The sequence below is a fragment of the Entelurus aequoreus genome, linkage group LG28 (assembly GCF_033978785.1).
Source record: "Entelurus aequoreus isolate RoL-2023_Sb linkage group LG28, RoL_Eaeq_v1.1, whole genome shotgun sequence".
In the NCBI taxonomy this organism is placed as follows: Eukaryota; Metazoa; Chordata; class Actinopteri; order Syngnathiformes; family Syngnathidae; genus Entelurus; species Entelurus aequoreus.
Window position 1 is genome coordinate 3,516,034 of NC_084758.1, and position 24,757 is coordinate 3,540,790.

The 24,757-nt window shown below is 38.1% G+C and overlaps 1 protein-coding gene across 5 annotated transcripts in view; it reads right to left on the minus strand.

Annotated features, from left to right (window-relative positions):
* Nucleotides 1–12,802, minus strand: part of LOC133645221 (uncharacterized) — a 69,140-nt gene extending 56,338 nt beyond the window's left edge. Inside the window, exons 1-4 of one of the 5 annotated variants that reach the window (XM_062040101.1) lie at nucleotides 12,391–12,802; nucleotides 7,975–8,097; nucleotides 5,204–5,284; nucleotides 5,003–5,116 (exon numbers count right to left, since the gene is read on the minus strand). In XM_062040101.1, coding sequence (XP_061896085.1) covers nucleotides 5,003–5,116; nucleotides 5,204–5,284; nucleotides 7,975–8,097; nucleotides 12,391–12,775 — 703 coding nt within the window. In that variant the 5' untranslated portion in view covers nucleotides 12,776–12,802. Of the gene's footprint in view, nucleotides 1–4,992; nucleotides 5,117–5,203; nucleotides 5,285–7,974; nucleotides 8,100–12,390 lie in introns of all 5 variants that reach the window. The other 4 variants (XM_062040102.1, XR_009824930.1, XM_062040103.1 and 1 more) reach the window with 4 other exon arrangements.
* Between the last annotated feature and the right edge of the window lie 11,955 nt (nucleotides 12,803–24,757).

Below are 24,757 nucleotides of genomic sequence, written 5' to 3' on the forward strand. Positions count from 1 at the left end.
TTGTGCTGCTCAAACAAGTCCGTTTTTTGGCATTTTTACGACAGGGTCCCCCCTTACGACATTTTAGCAAAAAATGTTTTTCGTAAAAAATGCATTTTCTTACATTTTCTTACATTTACGGGTTTAGTCGGGACTCCTGATGACGTTTTGAGACATCTACAACTACAGCACCAGAATTGTGCTGCTGAAGCAAGTCTGTTTTTTGACATTTTTTTTGTAAAAAAAAAGTTTTCCCAGAAAAAGCATTTTATGCCATTTTTAGGTTTTGTAGGGACTCCTGATGACGTTTTGAGACATCTCCTACAACTACAGCACCAGAATTGTACTGCTGAAGCAAGTCCGTTTTTTGGCATTTTTACGACAGGGTCCCCCCTTACGACATTTTAGCAAAAAATGTTTTTCGTAAAAAATGCATTTTCTTACATTTTCTTACATTTACGGGTTTAGTCGGGACTCCTGATGACGTTTTGAGACATCTCCTACAACTACAGCACCAGAATTGTACTGCTGAAGCAAGTCCGTTTTTTGGCATTTTTACGACAGGGTCCCTCCCCCCTTACGAAATTTTAGCAAAAAATGTTTTTCGTAAAAAATGCATTTTCTTACATTTTCTTACATTTACGGGTTTAGTCGGGACTCCTGATGACGTTTTGAGACATCTCCTACAACTACAGCACCAGAATTGTGCTGCTGAAGCAAGTCCGTTTTTTGGCATTTTTACGACAGGGTCCCCCCTTACGACATTTTAGCAAAAAATGTTTTTCTTAAAAAATGCATTTTCTTACATTTTCTTACATTTACGGGTTTAGTCAGGACTCCTGATGACGTTTTGAGACATCTCCTACAACTACAGCACCAGAATTGTGCTGCTCAAACAAGTCTGTTTTTTGAATTTTTTTTTGTAAAAAAAAAGTTTTCCCAAAAAAAGCATTTTATGCCATTTTTAGGTTTTGTAGGGACTCCTGATGACGTTTTAAGACATCTCCTACAACTACAGCACCAGAATTGTGCTGCTGAATCAAGTCCGTTTTTTGGAATTTTTACGACAGGGTCCCCCCTTACGACATTTTAGCAAAAAATGTTTTTCGTAAAAAATGCATTTTCTTACATTTTCTTACATTTACGGGTTTAGTCGGGACTCCTGATGACGTTTTGAGACATCTCCTACAACTACAGCACCAGAATTGTACTGCTGAAGCAAGTCCGTTTTTTGGCATTTTTACGACAGGGTCCCCCCTTACGACATTTTAGCAAAAAATGTTTTTCTTAAAAAATGCATTTTTTTACATTTTCTTACATTTACGGGTTGAGTCGGGACTCCTGATGACGTTTTGAGACATCTCCTACAACTACAGCACCAGAATTGTGCTGCTGAAGCAAGTCTGTTTTTTGAAATTTTTTTTGTAAGAAAAAAGTTTTCCCAAAAAAAGCATTTTATGCCATTTTTAGGTTTTGTAGGGACTCCTGATGACGTTTTGAGACATCTCCTACAACTACAGCACCAGAATTGTGCTGCTGAATCAAGTCCGTTTTTTGGCATTTTTACGACAGGGTCCCCCCTTACGACATTTTAGCAAAAAAGGTTTTTCGTAAAAAATGCATTTTCTTACATTTTCTTACTTTTACGGGTTTAGTCGGGACTCCTGATGACGTTTTGAGACATCTCCTACAACTACAGCACCAGAATTGTACTGCTGAAGCAAGTCCGTTTTTTGGCATTTTTACGACAGGGTCCCCCCTTACGACATTTTTGCAAAAAATGTTTTTCGTAAAAAATGCATTTTCTTACATTTTCTTACATTTACGGGTTTAGTCGGGACTCCTGATGACGTTTTGAGACATCTCCTACAACTACAGCACCAGAATTGTGCTGCTGAAGCAAGTCTGTTTTTTGAATTTTTTTTTGTAAAAAAAAAAGTTTTTCCCAAAAAAAGCATTTTATGCCATTTTTAGGTTTTGTAGGGACTCCTGATGACGTTTTGAGACATCTCCTACAACTACAGCACCAGAATTGTGCTGCTGAAGCAAGTCCGTTTTTTGGCATTTTTACGACAGGGTCCCCCCTTACGACATTTTAGCAAAAAAGGTTTTTCTTAAAAAATGCATTTTCTTACATTTACGGGTTTAGTCGGGACTCCTGATGACGTTTTGAGACATCTCCTACAACTACAGCACCAGAATTGTACTGCTGAAGCAAGTCCGTTTTTTCTTACGACATTTTAGCAAAAAATGTTTTTCTTAAAAAATGCATTTTCTTACATTTAAGGGTTTAGTCGGGACTCCTGATGACATTTTGAGACATCTCCTACAACTACAGCACCAGAATTGTGCTGCTGAAGCAAGTCTGTTTTTTGAATTTTTTTTTGTAAAAAAAAAAGTTTTCCCAAAAAAAGCATTTTATGCCTTTTTTAGGTTTTGTAGGGACTCCTGATGACGTTTTGAGACATCTCCTACAACTACAGCACCGGAATTGTGCTGCTGAAGCAAGTCCGTTTTTTGGCATTTTTACGACAGGGTCCCCCCTTACGACATTTTAGCAAAAAATGTTTTTCTTAAAAAATGCATTTTCTTACATTTACGGGTTTAGTCGGGACTCCTGATGACGTTTTGAGACATCTCCTACAACTACAGCACCAGAATTGTGCTGCTCAAACAAGTCCGTTTTTTGAAATTTTTTTTGTAAAAAAAAAGTGTTCCCAAAAAAAGCATTTTATGCCATTTTTAGGTTTTGTAGGGACTCCTGATGACGTTTTAAGACATCTCCTACAACTACAGCACCAGAATTGTGCTGCTGAATCAAGTCCGTTTTTGGGAATTTTTACGACAGGGTCCCCCCTTACGACATTTTAGCAAAAAATGTTTTTCGTAAAAAATGCATTTTCTTACATTTTCTTACATTTACGGGTTTAGTCGGGACTCCTGATGACGTTTTGAGACATCTCCTACAACTACAGCACCAGAATTGTGCTGCTGAAGCAAGTCTGTTTTTTGAAATTTTTTTTGTAAAAAAAAAAGTTTTCCCAAAAAAAGCATTTTATGCCATTTTTAGGTTTTGTAGGGACTCCTGATGACGTTTTGAGACATCTCCTACAACTACAGCACCAGAATTGTACTGCTGAAGCAAGTCCGTTTTTTCTTACGACATTTTAGCAAAAAATGTTTTTCTTAAAAAATGCATTTTCTTACATTTAAGGGTTTAGTCGGGACTCCTGATGACGTTTTGAGACATCTCCTACAACTACAGCACCAGAATTGTGCTGCTGAAGCAAGTCTGTTTTTTGAAAAAAATTTTGTAAAAAAAAAGGTTTCCCAAAAAAAGCATTTTATGCCTTTTTTAGGTTTTGTAGGGACTCCTGATGACGTTTTGAAATTGTGCTGCTGAAGCAAGTCTGTTTTTTGGAATTTTTACGACAGGGTCCCCCCTTACGACATTTTAGCAAAACATTTTTTTTTGTAATTTAGTGTTAAAAAGGTAATAATGTACTGTACTGTACATATTAATTTGCCACCGCCATCATCACCACCGTGCACCTACATTATGCGAGGGTGCTCTCGGTCCATTTGAACTTTTAATAGGATCCAAAGTGCACGACCTTTGACTGAACATCACACTGTGAAATTGGATTGTGGACTTTTTTGATGTTATTATCAAATCACACAGCATGTGAGAGTTAGCAGGCACACTTCCACTTTTCCCACTGCTCTATATCTAAGGGTGACCAGATCCCAATTCAGCAGGGGCCTCGTGTTATGTTGTGCTTAAGCACAAAAACCTGGCGTACGTCCTTTTTTCCATGGTAAAGATGAAAGGCATCGAGACCGAACTTGACGTTGAATTGTGCGCTGTTTCACTCCAGGTTCGTTCTTCACATACTCACATTTGCTTTGCCGACATTTCAACAATGTAAAATAGATCGCGGCGAGGACACACAATGCACTTTTTGGCCAATGCGTTTACCGTAATTTCTGGACTATAAGGCGCATTTAAAATCCTTTTTTATTTCTCAGTGCGCCTTACACAGTTGCGCCTAATGTAATGAACAAGTTTGGTTGAGCTTACCCACCTCGAGGCTATTTTATTTGGTACATGGTGTAATTATAAGTGTGAGCAGTAGATGGCAGTCAAACATAAGAGATACGTGTAGCCTGCACTATGATGGCTTTTAAGTAAACAACAGCAACATTTTAAATGTTCCGTTGAAAATATAGAACATTAGACACGGCGCTCAAAAATCTATCAAAATGTTTTAGCACGACTTTGGTCAGCTATGAAGCCGCACCGCTTGAAGGATTGTCGGTGCATTAAACATACCACTATTATTATGGTGTGTGTATAAGGTAAGACATTATCTGGCGTTTTGTTTCGCAATATTATGCAACTTTTCTTAACTTCTGGTACCTGCTGATCTGTATTTGGGATCTGCATGAGTCCTGAAAAATGGTGTGTCCGCCTTTGTAGTTAATAAGCTTCTTCTTTTTCTCTATCTTCTTGTTATGTGACATTCATCCTCCGCTGTTGCCATTTCTAATATAAAGTAGTGTCAAGTTCTCACTTATATCTGTCAGTAAACTTGCCATGAAAGCGCTAAAACATACCGGTGTAGTGAGTTTAAATTATTCACCCAAGGAAGTTTAGTTATTAGAGAGTTCCGGTTGAACGTTTTTTCACGGGACACATTTCCGGTGTGGTTGTTTCCGGATGAGGAGATGCTGCTCCATTATTGATTTGATTTGATTTCGTGTAGACCGCAATATGACTCAAGTAAACAACACCAACATTGTATATGCTCCATTGAAAATATAGAACATTACACACGGCGCTCAAAAATCTATCAAAATGTTTTAGTAGGACTTTGGTCAGCTATGAAACTGCACCGCTTGATGGATTGTACTGTGCTTCAACATAGGAGTATTATTATGCTGTGTGTATAAGGTAAGACATATTTTCTGGTGTTTTGTTTCGCAATATTATGCAAAAGAAACTTTTCTTACCTTCTGGTACCTGAAAATTTGTGCAGGTCCGCCTTTGTAGTCCGTGCCGACACCGTAGTCGATAAGCTTCTTCTTTTTCTCCACCTTCTTGTTATGGGACATCCATCCTCTGCTGTTGCCATTTCTAATAAAAAGCAGTGTAAAGTTATTACTTATTTCAGTCTGTAAACTCGCCATGAAAGCCCTAAAACATAGCGGTGTAGTGAGTTACCATTATTCACCCAAGGAACTTTAGTTATTAGAGTTCTGGTCGGACGGTTTTTCACGGGACACATTTCTGGTGTTGTTGTTTCTGGATGAGGAGATGCTGCTCCGTTATTGATTGAAGTAAAGTCTGAATGTCATTAAAACAGTTAGCTCCATCTTTTGACACTTCACAACAAAGATGACGGGGAGAAGACGCTGCCGAAGGTGAGCCACGTAAATAAGACCGCCCACAAAACGGCGCACCCGGAAGCGGCTTGAAGATGATGTGTAAAACATCATCTATGCAACATTTTGAGCAAAGAACCACCATTACATGTTATGTAGACCCCAAGGAAGTCTTTTACATTTAGAAAAAAATATATATATTATGACTCCTTTAATGCGCCTTATAATCCGGTGCGCCTTATATATGAAAAAAAGATCAAAAATAGACCATTCATCGGCAGTGCTCCTTATAATCCGGTGTGCCCTATGGTCCGGAAAATACGGTAATGCTTTATATCAATATTTGTGAGGATGTTTACCAATTTATCTAGGCCAGAGGTGTCAAACTCATTTTAGATCGGGGGCCACATTGAGAAAAATCTACTCCCAAGTGGGCCGGACTGGTAAAATCACGGCACGATAACTTCAAAATAAAGACAACTTCAGATTGTTTTCTTGGTTTAAAAATAGAATTTCTCAAAAATAAACAAATCATGTTGTTTTTTTACACGTCCATGTTGCAGTTAATAGTGTTCTACCTTTAATTGTCGTTATTTATACTTTCTGAATAAATGACGTGATAATGTTCATCAGTCAACTCATTGGTGTTCATTTTCAATCTAACAAGATTTAAAAAAAAATATCAAAATCAAATTACAGGATGTTATTTATGTAGTTTGCTAATTTTCTTCGACTGTTGCACTAACATCATGTGTTTTATTTTTTTTGTACATCCTGTATGTAGCATCATCTACAAAGATACAAAGAATTGCCATTGCCACATCTAGTGGACACATTTAAAACAGCAGTTTCTTTCATACAAAAATTTCAGCTCATTTCAGCAAATTCATCCGGATAGAACCTGTTCACGGGCCTGATCCGTTTCATCTCAGCGATCGTATTTGTCACGTTTCATGTGTCAGGTAAAGCGCAATGAATGACTCCGCTTCCTAGTGTAAGAGTGAGCTTTTAGAAGTGTGCCATGACAGCAGACTCTCTAATCGGTGATTAAAACAGCTGAAAAACAATCAAGTCTTCCAGAGATGGGCACAGTCTACACTACCTGCTGTCTGAGGCGAGTGCACAGCATCCTGCGTGACCAACAACACCCTGCTCCTCACCTGCGGCCCTCAGGTAGAAGGAACAGGTCTATACGTGCCAGGACAACTTGCCAACAGCTCGTCTGTATCCTCAGGCAGTGACCCTCTCTCACATCCCACCCATGAACTGCAACGTCTAATTATCACTTCTATTGATCTGCCCTTTATACTGTACACTGCATCCGGAAAGTATTCACAGCGCTTCATTTTTTGCCACATTTTGCTATGTTACAGCCTTATTCTAAAATGGTATCAATTCATTTTCGTCCTCAAAACTCTGCGTTTCTGGGTGTTGTTGATAAATGCAACAACACCCAGAAACGCCGCTGGCTTCGCTCGGCCCGAGCTCATCTAAGATGGACTGATTGGTTGGAATCTGCGCTTTTGCATGATATACTAGTTACTACGGTAATCTTCTCAGAAAGCACGTAGTCTCAAAGTTGTTTTTGTGTTGGTACTGCATCAAAAAGCGACATCAGTGTGTAAAGGATATCACCACATGGACTCAGGAACACTTCAGAAAACCATAGTGCAAGTTAAAACTCTACAATGCAAAGCGAATGCCATTTATCAACAACACCCAGAAACGCCGCCGGCTTCGCTCGGCCCGAGCTCATCTAAGATGTACTGATGCAAACTGGAAAAGTGTTCTGTGGTCTGACAAGTCCACATTTCAAATTGTTTTTGGAAACTGTGGACGTCGTGTCCTCCGGTCCAAAGAGGAAAAGAACCATCTGGATTGTTCTAGGCGCAAAGTTGAAAACCCAGCGTCTGTAATTGTATGGAAAACTTGTTTTGTTTTGTTTTTAATGTATGTTTTTATTGTTTTGTTTTTTAATGTATTATATTCTGTTTTTATATATTTAAATGGATCTTAAGGTCTGCAATAAAGATGGATGATATGGGGGTGTATTAGTGGGTAACTTACACGTTTGTGAAGGCACCATTAATGCTGAAAGGTACATACAGGTTTTGGAGCAACAAAAGTTGCCATCCAAGCGACGTCTTTTTCACGGCCGCCCCTGCTTATTTCAGTAAGATATCGCCGAGCCACATTCTGCACGTGTTACAACAGCGTGGCTTGGTAGTAAAAGAGTGCGGGTACTAGACTGGCCTGCCTGTAGTACGAACTGTGCTCTGTAAATAAACTCGCCTTGCCGACCGTTTTCTGTCGTGGACAACGACAATTTCAATAAACTACAAGTTAAAAAAAAGGCATGAACATTTCCCTCTTTTAGGTATTGAAAAAATGTATCGAACGGCGCCGCTCAAGTACCGATCCATACCAGACTGTGAATTTTGTGCATCGTTCGTGGCACCCTTTGTGTTTACGCCGTGTTTCATGGGTCAGGATTGCACCACCTAACACATTTTTGCTACATGGTTACTATGCAGTGTGTGTGTTATTCACTATGACAATGACAATAAATGCATTGAACTGAATAAAAATCATGTTAGAGTAAATGAATACTTCTCTGATTTGAGGGCGAAGGCTTGTTCATGTGTCCTGTGATGAACTGGCGGCCAGTCTCGGGTGTAGGCCGGGGGTCAGCAACCCGCGTCTCTTTAGCACCGCCCTCGTGGCTCCCTGGACCTCTTTCAGAGATGTGTGAAAATGGAAAAAGATGAAGAACATTTTTATTGGAATATATTTTCTGTAGGAGAACAAACATGACACAAACCTTCCTAATTGTTAGAAGTCCCACTGTTTATGTTCAACATGCTTCACTGATGAGAGGATTTAGCAAGCACTGTTTTGTCCTACTCATTTCAGCGATCCTTGAACTCATTGTTGTTTGTTTACATGTACAACTTTCTCCGACGCTGCCACAGAAAGACGTGTTTTATGCCACTTCTTCTTTGTCTCATTTTGTCCACCAAACGTTCTACGCTGTGCGCGAATGCACAAAAGGTGAGCTTTGTTGATGTTATTGACTTGTTGGAGTGCTAATCAGGCATATTTGGTCAGAGCATGACTGCAAGCTAATCAATGCTAACATGCTATCTAAGCTAGCTGTATGTACATATTGCATCATTATGACTCGTTTGTAGGAATATTTGAGCTCATTTAATTTCCTTTACTTATGTCCTCTGTGCATTTCATTTATATTTGCATGTCTCATGACACATTATCTGTACGTAATATTGGCTGCATTTCTGATAGTTGTTTGTGCGCCATGTTGTTCCAGACCACAGCAAACGTTACCCAGCTTGTAAAGATTGTAATAAATCCATTAGAAGAAGACAGCCTGCCTTTTCCTTTAACTTGGACACACACATTTATACCTTTGACCCTTATGAGCCAGTCATTTCCAGAAGTTATCTCATCATGTGAGAAGCCTCCATTTAAATAACATATTATTATTTGATCTTAATAGATTAAAAATGAACACCAATGAGTTGACTGATGAACATTATCACATCATTTCATCAGAAAGTATACATATCGACAAATAAAGGTAGAATACTATTAACCGCAACATGTAAGTGTAAAAAAAAAACCAACAACATTATGATTTGTACATTTTCAGAATGTGCTTGCTCTATTTTTAACAAAGAAAAAAACAAACAATCTGAAGTTGTCTTTATTTTTAAGTTATCGTGCCTTGATTTTACCAGTCCGGCCCACTTGGGAGTAGATTTTTGTCCATGTGGCCCCCGATCTAAAATGAGTTTGACACCTCTACATTAGAACTTAGGAATAATGGATTGGTAGGTTCATCGTAGCCAGCCTTGTGTATTATTCTAATGACCCTTTTTTCAAGTTGAATTATTGAGCCTGTGTTTGTTCTATAAACATTTCCCCAAAGTTCAACACAGTATGTTAGATATGGAAAAATAAAAGAATAATATAACTACAGCTGCAGCTATCGAATATTTTAGTAATCGAGTATTCTATCGAATATCCCGATCGATTAATCGAATAAATCATCATTTTGTTTAATTATACACGTTAAGATGTGCCCTCAATTATTGTGGTTGGCCTAATCGTCTTATTTCCTAAACGCCTGTTTTCATTATTGAAGGCTGACACGCACAGCTAAAAATGTGTATGTGCTAATAAAAACAGGTGCGCTCACAGCCCTATGTGCGAATATTTTAGTAATCGAGTATTCTATCGAATATCCCGATCGATTAATCGAATAAATCATCATTTTGTTTAATTATACACGTTAAGATGTGCCCTCAATTATTGTGGTTGGCCTAATCGTCTTATTTCCTAAACGCCTGTTTTCATTATTGAAGGCTGACACGCACAGCTAAAAATGTGTATGTGCTAATAAAAACAGGTGCGCTCACAGCCCTATGTGCTGTGTGGTGTGACCGCATAAACAAAGTTCTTGTCTCTCGTGCGTTTTTGATGATTATCATACGGTGCCGTTTAAACGTTTTCTAAACTGGAGCGTACTTAAAAGAGCGGTGTCGTGCAGTGCAAGGGGGGGATGATCTGTGACGTAAACACGCTGTGCAACACCTAAACAGTCTGTGCGAAACGTGAGCTTTGACTACTGTTTAGTGAACCAGGCAAAATGCCGTTAAAAAAAATATATATACGACACCTCGAGGCAGCAACAATTCCTCGAATGTATTTTGTAATCGAATTACTCAAGGAATCATGTGCAGATATTTCTTATTCAGCATGTGTCTTACTTTATATAAAGAATAGCAATGGATTTGGATGTTTTTAGAATAGAATAGAATAGAATAGGAAGTACTTTATTGATCCCTTGGGGAAATTCAGCACCACAGTTCGCTCACAATAAAAATAAACACTAAGGTATTTTTTACATGTGAATAATATAAATACAGTCTATTATACAGCATTATTCACTTGTGAATAATATAAATACAGTCTATTATACACAGTGTTGGGTTAGTTACTGAAAACCAGTAACTAGTTACAGTTACTAGTTACTTTATTTCAAAAGCAACTCAGTTACTAACTCAGTTACTTACACCAAAAAGTAATGCGTTATTGTGAAAAGTAACTATTTAGTTACTTGTTTTTTTCTTCTTCCTTTTTTAAAGCTACCATTAATGCCCTTTAAGCCTTCATTTAAGTACTGTTATTGCACTGGAGAATAATACAATCTGTTGATCAGCGCTAGGAATTTTCAAAATGGGGTCCCAGGGACCCCATCAAGTCATAAAAATGGGGTCCTACAGTAAATTTTTGGGGTCCCACTTTTTGGTAAGCGTTTTGACAACAAAAAAGATAAACGTACGCATTATCCTGTTATATCTCACATTATATATTGTGTTTTGGAAAAAGGTTGTCATAAACGTTACTTAATTCATTAAAAAAAATAATAAAGAAAGAAAACAAATTTGTATACATATGTAAATGTATTCAGTTATAAACATTCATTCACTTTCTTCTTTCCTTCATGGATCTAAACTTTACCGCTGCTGGTAGTTTTTTCTATGTTTTTATTGAATAAGTTGTAGGTGTATTTATTTCAGTATAAAAGTGTAAAAAGTGTTTTGCTTGGGTCCTGAAATGATGATAATGGTGTGCCAGGGCATACAAACATTTTATATTTAACGCTTAAATCTCTGGAGTCTACATCAACTTCAGATCTATCCCTCATTTCAAAATGTTTTAGTTATGTTGTTTTTTTGTCTGTTTGTTTTCCGCCCTTTTTTGTCAAACAAAACTATGTTTTTAATGGCAAACACACAAAATATGCAAAATCTTCCACCAAAAATATTTTTCAAAGTGGAATATTTGATGTGAAGTAATGGGAACCTTGGATAGGTCAATAATTCATAATAACATTGATTTTGATTCAATATTATGTTTTGAGCAATGACAGTTTGAAATAAATGGATTAATGTGGACCCCGATTTAAACAAGTTGAAAAACTTATTGGGGTGTTACCATTTAGTGGTCAATTGTACGGAATATGTACTGTACTGTGCAATCTATTAATAAAAGTCTCAATCAATCAATCCACTCCCTCGCTCTCTCTGTCCCTCCCTCACGAATGCTGCTGCGTGTGCACAATTAGTTTGGTTTTTAACCCCATCTTAACCCTGAACGTACATTGAAAATATACGCAACCCTGCCGGACATTTGAGGCATTTAAGAAACTCCGCCCGGACAGCCCCGCAAAAGAAGACACATGGTCAGTCTAGAATATCTCCGTGTTAAGAAACTCGACTTCAGCTCCACCATGATGTCTTGTAAGTAAACACAGACACGCCCCCCCACCCCCACCCCTCTCCACACCCACACACAGACACACACACACACACACACACACACACACACACACACAGCGCCTCTTCTCTTGTGACACAGGAAGAATGAAGTGAAGTTCAAGTTAAAGTACCAATGATTGTCACACACACACACACACTAGGTGTGGTGAAATTTGTCCTCTGCATTTGAGCCATCCCCTTGGGGAGCAGTGGGCAGCAGCGGCGCCGCGCCCGGGAATCATTCAGAAGGACGACACTGCAACTCTCCAATAAAACACACTCAGATCTTCTGTTTTTAGCCGATACTACATAAGAAATGACATCAAATAACGCAGTAACGCATCATGTAGTAACGGTAACTGAGTTACTGAATATAAAAAATAAGGCGTTAGACTACTAGTTACTTTGTAACGCGTTAGTCCCAACACTGATTATACAGCATTATTCACATGTCAATAACATAAATACAGTCTATTATACAGCATCATTCACATTTGAATAATATAAATACATTTAAGCACAGTTAAGTACTGTTTTCCCTTTAACATCACAAATGAGTTTGACATTTGAAGTTAATTGCTGACATGAATGGACTTTTCCAGCATATTATGTGTGTATGACTTTCAGCTGTGGAATAGAATGACTTCATGCAACTTTTCTCGGAGGACAATTGAACACTCACCTACCGAAAATGCAAACTTCGTCGCTGCTCGGTGACCTTCGTCTAGCGGCAGAATGTCTCTCTCGTCGTGTTGATGTAAATGAGAAGGAATGAATGACATGTGAACAAATAACAGCGCTGACATGATAGGAGGCGTGTTAGCTAGCAAGCTGTTGTATTCTGATGACGTGCTAGCGTCACTTCCGCTGGGACGAGACCGGAGCGGTTCAAAAACGTGACTTTCATTTATAATAATTGAATGGTGTGTGTTCAAATAACCCTCCTCGGCCTTATAATTGTTACAAGTCGCGCTGTTGACATCTTTTCTTGGGAAATGGAGTCGACTCCAGGGGGTCTTTCCGCGGGCTCTGCCATTTTGAAATATGACGTCACGACGCGACGTCATCACCACCCGGAAGTGTGGATCTTCTTCTTCTTCTTCTTTTGTTTTTATAGCAGGTTGGCAAGCAACCTTCTGGTGTGCATTACCGCCACCTACTGACATGGAGTGTGGACCACTTCTAGAGATCACCTTAGCACAGACCTGGGCAGATGAACGTCCGGGGGCCACATGCGGCCCCTTAAGCTTTTCAATCTGAATAATATGAATAACATCATTAAAAGTTCAGTTAAAGTGCCAATGATTGTCACACACACACACACACACACACTAGGTGTGGCGAAATTATTCTCTGCATTTGAACCATCACCCTTGATCACCCCCAGGGAGGTGAGGGGAGCAGTGAGCAGCAGCGGTGGCCGCGCCCGGGAATCATTTTGGTGATTCAACCCCCAATTCCAACCCTTGATGCTGAGTGCCAAGCAGGGAGGTAATGGCTCCCATTTTTATATAATAAAATACATGAATAAATCTTATTCATACACTCTTATTCATACACTCTTATTCATACACTCTTATTCATATACTCTTATTCATACACTCTTATTCATATACTCTTATTCATACACTCTTTTTCATACACTCTTATTCATATACTCTTATTCATCCACTCTTATTCATACACTCTTATTCATATACTCTTATTCATACACTCTTATTCATACACTCTTATTCATACACTCTTATTCATATACTCTTATTCATACACTCTTATTCATACACTCTTATTCATATACTCTTAGTCATCCACTCTTATTCATACACTCTTATTCATACACTCTTATTCATATACTCTTATTCATACACTCTTATTCATACACTCTTATTCATATACTCTTAGTCATCCACTCTTATTCATACACTCTTAGTCATACACTCTTAGTCATACACTCTTATTCATACACTCTTAGTCATACACTCTTATTCATACACTCTTATTCATGCATTCTTATTCATACACTCTTATTCATACACTCTTATTCATACACTCTTATTCATCCACTCTTAGTCATCCACTCTTATTCATGCATTCTTATTCATACACTCTTATTCATACACTCTTATTCATACACTCTTAGTCATCCACTCTTATTCATCCACTCTTATTCATCCACTCTTATTCATCCACTCTTATTCATATACTCTTATTCATACACTCTTATTCATCCACTCTTATTCATATACTCTTAGTCATCCACTCTTATTCATACACTCTTATTCATACACTTTTATTCATACACTCTTATTCATATACTCTTATTCATACACTCTTATTCATACACTCTTATTCATATACTCTTAGTCATCCACTCTTATTCATACACTCTTATTCATCCACTCTTATTCATATACTCTTAGTCATCCACTCTTATTCATACACTCTTATTCATACACTCTTATTCATACACTCTTATTCATATACTCTTAGTCATCCACTCTTATTCATATACTCTTAGTCATCCACTCTTATTCATACACTCTTAGTCATCCACTCTTATTCATCCACTCTTATTCATCCACTCTTATTCATCCACTCTTATTCATATACTCTTATTCATACACTCTTATTCATACACTCTTATTCATATACTCTTAGTCATCCACTCTTATTCATACACTCTTATTCATCCACTCTTATTCATATACTCTTAGTCATCCACTCTTATTCATACACTCTTATTCATACACTTTTATTCATATACTCTTAGTCATCCACTCTTATTCATCCACTCTTATTCATATACTCTTAGTCATCCACTCTTATTCATATACTCTTAGTCATCCACTCTTATTCATACACTCTTAGTCATCCACTCTTATTCATCCACTCTTATTCATCCACTCTTATTCATCCACTCTTATTCATATACTCTTATTCATACACTCTTATTCATACACTCTAATTCATATACTCTTAGTCATCCACTCTTATTCATACACTCTTATTCATCCACTCTTATTCATATACTCTTAGTCATCCACTCTTATTCATACACTCTTATTCATCCACTCTTATTCATACACTCTAATTCATATACTCTTAGTCATCCACTCTTATTCATACACTCTTATTCATCCACTCTTATTCATATACTCTTAGTCATCCACTCTTATTCATACACTCTTATTCATCCACTCTTAGTCATCCACTCTTATTCATACACTCTTATTCATCCACTCTTATTCATCCACTCTTAGTCATCCACTCTTATTCATACACTCTTATTCATACACTCTTATTCATACACTCTTATTCATATACTCTTAGTCATCCACTCTTATTCATCCACTCTTATTCATATACTCTTAGTCATCCACTCTTATTCATATACTCTTAGTCATCCACTCTTATTCATACACTCTTATTCATACACTCTTATTCATACACTCTTATTCATATACTCTTAGTCATCCACTCTTATTCATCCACTCTTATTCATATACTCTTAGTCATCCACTCTTATTCATACACTCTTATTCATACACTCTTATTCATACACTCTTATTCATATACTCTTAGTCATCCACTCTTATTCATACACTCTTATTCATCCACTCTTATTCATCCACTCTTATTCATATACTCTTAGTCATCCACTCTTATTCATACACTCTTATTCATACACTCTTATTCATACACTCTTATTCATATACTCTTAGTCATCCACTCTTATTCATACACTCTTATTCATACACTCTTATTCATACACTCTTATTCATATACTCTTAGTCATCCACTCTTATTCATACACTCTTAGTCATCCACTCTTAGTCATACACTCTTATTCATACACTCTTAGTCATATACTCTTATTCATACACTCTTATTCATACACTCTTAGTCATACACTCTTAGTCATACACTCGTATTCATACACTCTTATTCATATACTCTTATTCAGATACTCTTAGTCATATACTCTTATTCATACACTCTTATTCATACACTCTTAGTCATACACTCTTAGTCATACACTCTTATTCATACACTCTTATTCATACACTCTTATTCATATACTCTTATTCATACACTCTTATTCATACACTCTTAGTCATACACTCTTATTCATATACTCTTATTCATATACTCTTAGTCATATACTCTTATTCATACACTCTTATTCATACACTCTTAGTCATACACTCTTAGTCATACACTCTTATTCATACACTCTTATTCATACACTCTTAGTCATACACTCTTATTCATATACTCTTATTCATATACTCTTAGTCATATACTCGTATTCATACACTCTTATTCATACACTCTTAGTCATACACTCTTAGTCATACACTCTTATTCATACACTCTTATTCATACACTCTTATTCATACACTCTTAGTCATACACTCTTATTCATACACTCTTATTCATACACTCTTATTCATATACTCTTATTCATACACTCTTAGTCATACACTCTTAGTCATACACTCTTATTCATACACTCTTATTCATATACTCTTATTCATATACTCTTATTCATATACTCTTATTCGTACATTCTTATTCATACACTCTTAGTCATACACTCTTAGTCATCCACTCTTAGTCATCCACTCTTATTCATACACTCTTAGTCATACACTCTTAGTCATCCACTCTTAGTCATCCACTCTTAGTCATCCACTCTTAGTCATCCACTCTTAGTCATACACTCTTATTCATACACTCTTAGTCATATACTCTTATTCATACACTCTTATTCATACACTCTTAGTCATACACTCTTATTCATACACTCTTATTCATACACTCTTATTCATATACTCTTATTCATATACTCTTATTCATATACTCTTATTCGTACATTCTTATTCATACACTCTTAGTCATCCACTCTTAGTCATACACTCTTATTCATACAGTCTTAGTCATCCACTCTTAGTCATCCACTCTTAGTCATCCACTCTTATTCATACACTCTTAGTCATACACTCTTAGTCATCCACTCTTATTCATACACTCTTAGTCATCCACTCTTATTCATACACTCTTAGTCATCCACTCTTAGTCATCCACTCTTAGTCATACACTCTTATTCATACACTCTTATTCATACACTCTTATTCATACACTCTTAGTCATCCACTCTTAGTCATCCACTCTTAGTCATACACTCTTATTCATACACTCTTAGTCATATACTCTTATTCATACACTCTTAGTCATACACTCTTATTCATACACTCTTATTCATACACTCTTATTCATACACTCTTATTCATACACTCTTAGTCATCCACTCTTATTCATACACTCTTATTCATACACTCTTATTCATACACTCTTAGTCATCCACTCTTAGTCATCCACTCTTAGTCATACACTCTTATTCATACACTCTTAGTCATACACTCTTATTCATACACTCTTATTCATATACTCTTATTCATATACTCTTATTCATATACTCTTATTCGTACATTCTTATTCATACACTCTTAGTCATCCACTCTTAGTCATACACTCTTATTCATACAGTCTTAGTCATCCACTCTTAGTCATCCACTCTTAGTCATCCACTCTTATTCATACACTCTTAGTCATACACTCTTAGTCATCCACTCTTATTCATACACTCTTAGTCATCCACTCTTATTCATACACTCTTAGTCATCCACTCTTAGTCATCCACTCTTAGTCATACACTCTTAGTCATACACTCTTAGTCATCCACTCTTAGTCATCCACTCTTATTCATACACTCTTAGTCATCCACTCTTATTCATCCACTCTTAGTCATCCACTCTTAGTCATCCACTCTTAGTCATACACTCTTATTCATACACTCTTATTCATCCACTCTTAGTCATCCACTCTTATTCATACACTCTTATTCATCCACTCTTAGTCATCCACTCTTATTCATACACTCTTAGTCATCCACTCTTATTCATACACTCTTAGTCATCCACTCTTAGTCATCCACTCTTAGTCATACACTCTTATTCATACACTCTTAGTCATACACTCTTAGTCATCCACTCTTAGTCATCCACTCTTATTCATACACTCTTAGTCATACACTCTTAGTCATCCACTCTTAGTCATCCACTCTTAGTCATCCACTCTTAGTCATCCACTCTTAGTCATACACTCTTATTCATACACTCTTAGTCATATACTCTTATTCATACACTCTTATTCATACACTCTTATTCATATACTCTTATTCATATACTCTTATTCATATACTCTTATTCGTACATTCTTATTCATACACTCTTAGTCATCCACTCTTAGTCATCCACTCTTATTCATACAGTCTTAGTCATCCACTCTTAGTCATCCACTCTTAGTCATCCACTCTTATTCATACACTCTTAGTCATACACTCTTAGTCATCCACTCTTATTCATACACTCTTAGTCATCCACTCTTATTCATACACTCTTAGTCATCCACTCTTAGTCATCCACTCTTAGTCATACACTCTTATTCATACACTCTTATTCATACACTCTTATTCATACACTCTTAGTCATCCACTCTTAGTCATCCACTCTTAGTCATACACTCTTATTCATACACTCTTAGTCATATACTCTTATTCATACACTCTTAGTCATACACTCTTATTCATATACTCTTAGTCATACACTCTTATTCATACACTCTTATTCATACACTCTTATTCATACACTCTTAGTCATCCACTCTTAGTCATCCACTCTTAGTCATACACTCTTATTCATACACTCTTAGTCATACACTCTTATTCATACACTCTTATTCATATACTCTTATTCATATACTCTTATTCATATACTCTTATTCGTACATTCTTATTCATACACTCTTAGTCATCCACTCTTAGTCATACACTCTTATTCATACAGTCTTAGTCATCCACTCTTAGTCATCCACTCTTAGTCATCCACTCTTATTCATACACTCTTAGTCATACACTCTTAGTCATCCACTCTTATTCATACACTCTTAGTCATCCACTCTTATTCATACACTCTTAGTCATCCACTCTTAGTCATCCACTCTTAGTCATACACTCTTAGTCATACACTCTTAGTCATCCACTCTTAGTCATCCACTCTTATTCATACACTCTTAGTCATCCACTCTTATTCATCCACTCTTAGTCATCCCCTCTTAGTCATCCACTCTTAGTCATACACTCTTATTCATACACTCTTATTCATCCACTCTTAGTCATCCACTCTTATTCATACACTCTTATTCATCCACTCTTAGTCATCCACTCTTATTCATACACTCTTAGTCATCCACTCTTATTCATACACTCTTAGTCATCCACTCTTAGTCATCCACTCTTAGTCATACACTCTTATTCATACACTCTTATTCATCCACTCTTAGTCATCCACTCTTTCCATCCACTGCGGAGGTGGAGGAAGGCAGTCAGAGTCCAGGGGGAAGATGGGCAGGTGAGGCTCACTGCGGAGACACGGAGGTACTGTGGGAACAGGAGATGACAAGGACAAATAAGGACTAGGCACGAGGGAGACAAAGCGAGCAAAAGAGAGAGACACAGGTGAGGAGCCAGAGACGTGAAGCTTACTGAATCAGGGCTTTGTTCCGGCGTGGAGTAGTCAGTGGAGTGAGCCTTTATGCTGCTGCTTCTCGTCAAGACCAGGTGCGTTGATTGATGATTGCCGCCGGCTGTGGAGGCGCGTGGCCGCGGTCTGCGTGGCGCGTGCGGGGGCGTGTCCTGCGGTGCTAGCAGCGTAGCTTCGAGGAGCTCCTGCCGAGGAGGGAGAAGCAGACGTAACAGTGCCCCCCCTCTTATGCGAGGCTCTCGACGAGCGCCGGAGAGCTCCTGGGTTGACCTGATAGAAGTCCTCCAGAAGGGTGGGGTCAGCAAGGTAGGAGGCCGACACCCAGGATCTATCCTCTGGACCATAACCCTCCCAATCTACCAAAAATACCAGGCCCCTACCTTGCCGACGGACCCCAAGGATCTCCTTGACGGTCCAAACTGGGTCACCGTTATCCAGAATTCTAGGAGGGGTAGGGTCAGGGGAAGAGAGTGGAGAACTGGAGACAGGCTTACTCTGGGATACATGGACCACCGGATGTGGCTTCACCGAGGGGGGTAGAGACAGACTAACAGATACTGTTGGATAAGCTCAGAGCAATCGGATTTAACAAAACCTCATGGAGCTGGATGCAATCCTACTTGGAGGGGAGGAAACAGGTGGTAGAGGTGAACGGCACCGTGTCCCCCCCCCCCCCCCCCCCCCTCTCAGTAGCTGTGGAGTCCCCCAAGGCAGTATATTAGGGCCTTTACTGTTCCTGGTATACATAAACGACTTGTCATCGGCATGCGACTGTGAATTGTTTTTGTTTGCGGATGACTCGACCTTGCTGGTATCAGACAAGGACAAGTCACAGGTGGAGAAAATCCTCAGTGCTGAACTCTGTAGAACTTGCACCTGGCTCGCTGACAACAAGCTATCCATACACTTGGGTAAAACGGAATCCATCCTGTTTGGGTCCCACATCAACCTTAAGAAAGTCAATGACTTCACTATAAAAGTGGGTGACGTTGTTCTCACCAGGAAAGATGAGGTCACCTACCTAGGTTCCATTCTAGAGGCTAATCTTTCCTGTGATAAAATGGCAACCAAGGTAATCAAAAAGGTCAACCAACGAACGAGATTTCTCTATAGAATCTCCTCTCTGGTCAACAAAAGCACCTTGAGGATTCTGGCAGGAACTCTCGTTCAACCCTTTTTTGATTACGCATGCACCTCCTGGTACCCTAGCACCTCTAAAACCCTCAAATCTAAACTCCAAACATCCCAGAACAAGCTAGTCAGATTACTTCTAGACCTCCACCCCAGATCCCACCTCACTCCTACCCACTTCTCCAAAGTGGGCTGGCTCAGGGTGGAGGACAGAGTATAACAACTTGCACTGAGCCTAGTCTATAAAATCCACTACACCTCCCTGAAACCGAAGTACATGTCAAACTACTTCCATAAGGTAAATGACCGCCATAACCACAACACCAGGGGGAGCTCCACTAACCACGTTAAACCCAGATTCCCATCTAACAAAGGTCTTAACTCATTCTCTTTCTATGCCACATCAATGTGGAATGCACTCCCAACAGGTGTAAAAGTAAGCATAAGAAAAAGTATCTACATTTGATTGTTAACATTTGATTTATATATGTTTATTTTTTAAATATTTTTATGAATTTATTAATCAATCAACAAAACAATACACAACAATGCAATCCAATTCCAAAAGCAAAGCCGCCCCAGCAACACTAAGAACAACAGTAAACAGCAATTGAGGACACAAACATGACACGGAACAATCCAAATGTAGTGAAACAAAAATGAACATTATGGACAACAGCATCAATACTAGTAACAATATCAAAACAGCAGTGATTAAAAATCCCTCATTGACATTATCATTAGACATTTATATTTATAAAAAAAAGAACAATAGTGTGACAGTGGCTTACACTTGCATCGCATCTCATAAGCTTGACAACACACTGTGTCCAATATTTTCACAAAGATAAAATAAGTCATATTTTGGTTCATTTAATAGTTGAAACAAATTATTCTTGAGACAAGATTTCGGGCCCCAATGACATATTTATTTGAGAAACTGTCTCAGAAAATTATGATATAAAACAATAACTGCCCAGCTGGAGCCTTCCTAGTCACTGCTGGACCATGACTTGGATTTGAACCTAGTACCCTTTGATTGGGAGCTAGCTGCTATAACCACTCGGCTATCCTTTATCTGCCAATTCACAGTTTTCGTGCCCCAATGACATAACCTGTCCTAGTAAACTAGGATATAAAACAGCAACTCTTCCAGTTGGAGCTTTCCTAGTCACTGCACGACATGACGTGGATTTCAAACCAATCCCCTTTGAGTGACAGCTAGCTGCCTTAACCACTCAACTATCATTGGTCTGCTGGAGCCAAGACTTCGGGCCCCAATGACATATTTAATTGAGAAACTGTCTCAGTAAACTATGATACAAAAAAGTAACTCCTCCAGCCGGAGTTTACCCAGTCACTGCTCGGCCATGACTGGGATTTGAACCCAGTCCTCTTTGATTGGAAGCTAGCTGCTTTAACCACTCAGCTACCCTTTGTCGGGCCCCAATGACATATTTAAATGAGAACCTGTCTCAGTTAACTACAAATGGACGTGTAAAAAAACACTGACTCTTTTGGCTGGAGTCTTGTAACCTGACCGGGATTTGTACCCAGTACCCCTTGGTGCACAGTTACCAGTGTTAACCACTCAGCTACATATATATACTGTACATACTGTATATGTATATATACATATACAAAAATTAACATTTATACCGTATATCTAAGGGCTGTCAAGTAATTAATTTGTTTTAATCAGATTAATCACACTCTAGATCTGTGATTAATCCTGATTAATCACAGATTATTTTTCTAGCATTTTTTTATTTTTTATATATATATATATATTAGGGGTGTGGGAAAAAATCGATTCGAATTTGAATCGCGATTCTCACGTTGTGCGATTCAGAATCGATTGTCATTTTAAAAAAATCTATTTTTTGTATTTTTTATTTATTTATTTTTATTTTTTATTTATTTTTAATTAATCAATCCAACAAAACAATACACAGCAATACCATAACAATGCAATCCAATTCCAAAAGCAAACCCGACCCAGCAACACTCAGAAGTGCAATAAACAGAGCAATTGAGAGGAGACACAAACACCACACAGAACAAACCAAAAGTAGTGAAACAAAAATGAATATTATCAACAACAGTATCAATATTAGTTACAATTTCAACATAGCAGTGATTACAAATCCCTCATTGACATTATCATTGGACATTTATAAAAAATTATAAAAAAAAGAACAATAGTGTCACACTGTGTCCAATATTTTCACAAAGATAAAATAAGTCATATTTTTGGTTCATTTAATAGTTAAAACAAATTTACATTAATGCAATCAGTTGATAAAACATTGTCCTTTACAAATATAAAAGCTTTTTACAAAAATCTACTACTCTGCTTGCATGTCAGCAGACTGGGGTAGATCCTGCTGAAATCTATGTATTCCATCAATAGACAATCCTTTTCAATCCTGCTGAAATCTATGTAGTCCATGAATAGACAATCCTTTTGAATCGGGAAAAAATCCTTTTTGAATCGACAATCGTGTTGAATTGAAGAAAAATCGATTTTTTTGCAAGATGGCACTAAGATATTTGACTCCTAAGTTGAAGTCTAGTTTTGGCTCTGCAAGAGTGTTTTGTTTTTACAAATCCTATCTGAAAAGGATTTTGATTGATTGAGACTTTTATTAGTAGGTTGCACAGTGAAGTACATATTCCGTACAATTGACCACTAAATGGTAACACCCCAATAGTTTTTCAACTTGTTTAAGTCGGGGTCCACTTAAATTGATTCATGATACAGATATATACTATCATATATACTATCATCATAATACAGTCATCACACAAGATAATCACACTCCAGAGTCTATTGCTGTCATTAAAAGACACTTGGGCAATAGCCAGAGGTGTTTCTTCACATGTCTGCTCCTCTCAATAAGGGACACTCAGACTGCGAAGTCTGGGACGCTAAATAAGGCACACTTGCAAATAATGCCTTTCTTTATGTGTGCAATTGCGGCAGAAGTCCACAGGAGGGCGCACGTTCCCCTCCAGGCTATTGCTGTCATTAAAAGACACGTGGCGGAAGTGGCTCACCTGAGCAGGTGAAAACAATCAGTCAATCACAATCACATCTAAAACATCCAATAAATAGACTGCAACAGTCAGAAGTTTACAAGCAGGATGGAAGCAGCAAGCGAGGTAAGAAGGAGCTATTTTCTTTACAACTTGTTTCAACTTGAAATCAGAGATGACAGATCTTACTTTATCTTCCTGGTTCTTGTATCACTACGTGATTGATTGAGACTTTTATTAGTAGATTGCACAGTGAAGTACATATTCTGTACAATTGACCACTAAATGGTAACACCCCAATAAGTTTTTCCACTTGTTTAAGTCCACGTTAGTGATGGGTTGATGAGGCCTCATGAAGCGTTTCGACACATTGCAAAACTGTATTGATACTGTGTCGATACTGTGTCACTAAATACTGACATCTGCTGGACATTAAAAATCCCTACAGGCAACATATGGACCGACTCAACTGACACTGATTTTATGACCTAGTATATACAATAATATAAACCAAGTCATTGTATTTCATTTAGGATTATTTCATATCTTCATTTAAATAAAAATATATTTTTATCTTTTTTAGATACAGTCAAATAATGTGAACATGTATCATGACTAGGATGGTAGAAGGTGGGGATTGAACCCCAGTAACCGATTGCTGGCACGGCCACGCTACCAACTTCGCCACGCCGTCATTCCTGTACCTTCTCTAGTAACAGTAGTGATGGGTCCTGCAACACAGATGCATTGGCGCATGCGTCGAGCTCATAGAGCGAAACCCTGTGTCGGTGCGCGTACCGCTTTTAGAAAGTCACGTGACCGATCATGAGCTGCTTTGGTCACGTGACCGATACGCGAACTGTATCGCACTGACGCCTCCTCTGTGCCCTGTGAGCAACCTTCCCTCTAAGGTGCGCGCCTGCGCAATTGCGCAGTGCTCAGGCGTCCTCCGCGCACACCGTGCGCCGCACAGCCAATATATGCCGCGCACCAAATCAAACCCATCTGAATTCTAAACAAAATAAACACATTTATTCTGGGTAATTTTGCAATGCAACTTTGAGTGACAGTGACAACAAGCGGCCCTAACGGTGTTCGTCAACAACACGCATTGCGCCGCTTCCTAATAAACAGTTTGACGCGCAGGCGTCAGTGCGATACAGTTCATGAGCGGTCACGTGACCAGAACAGCTCATGAGCGGTCACGTGACCAAAACAGCTCGTGTTCGGTCACGTGACTTTCTAAAAGCGATACGCGCACCGACACAGGGTATC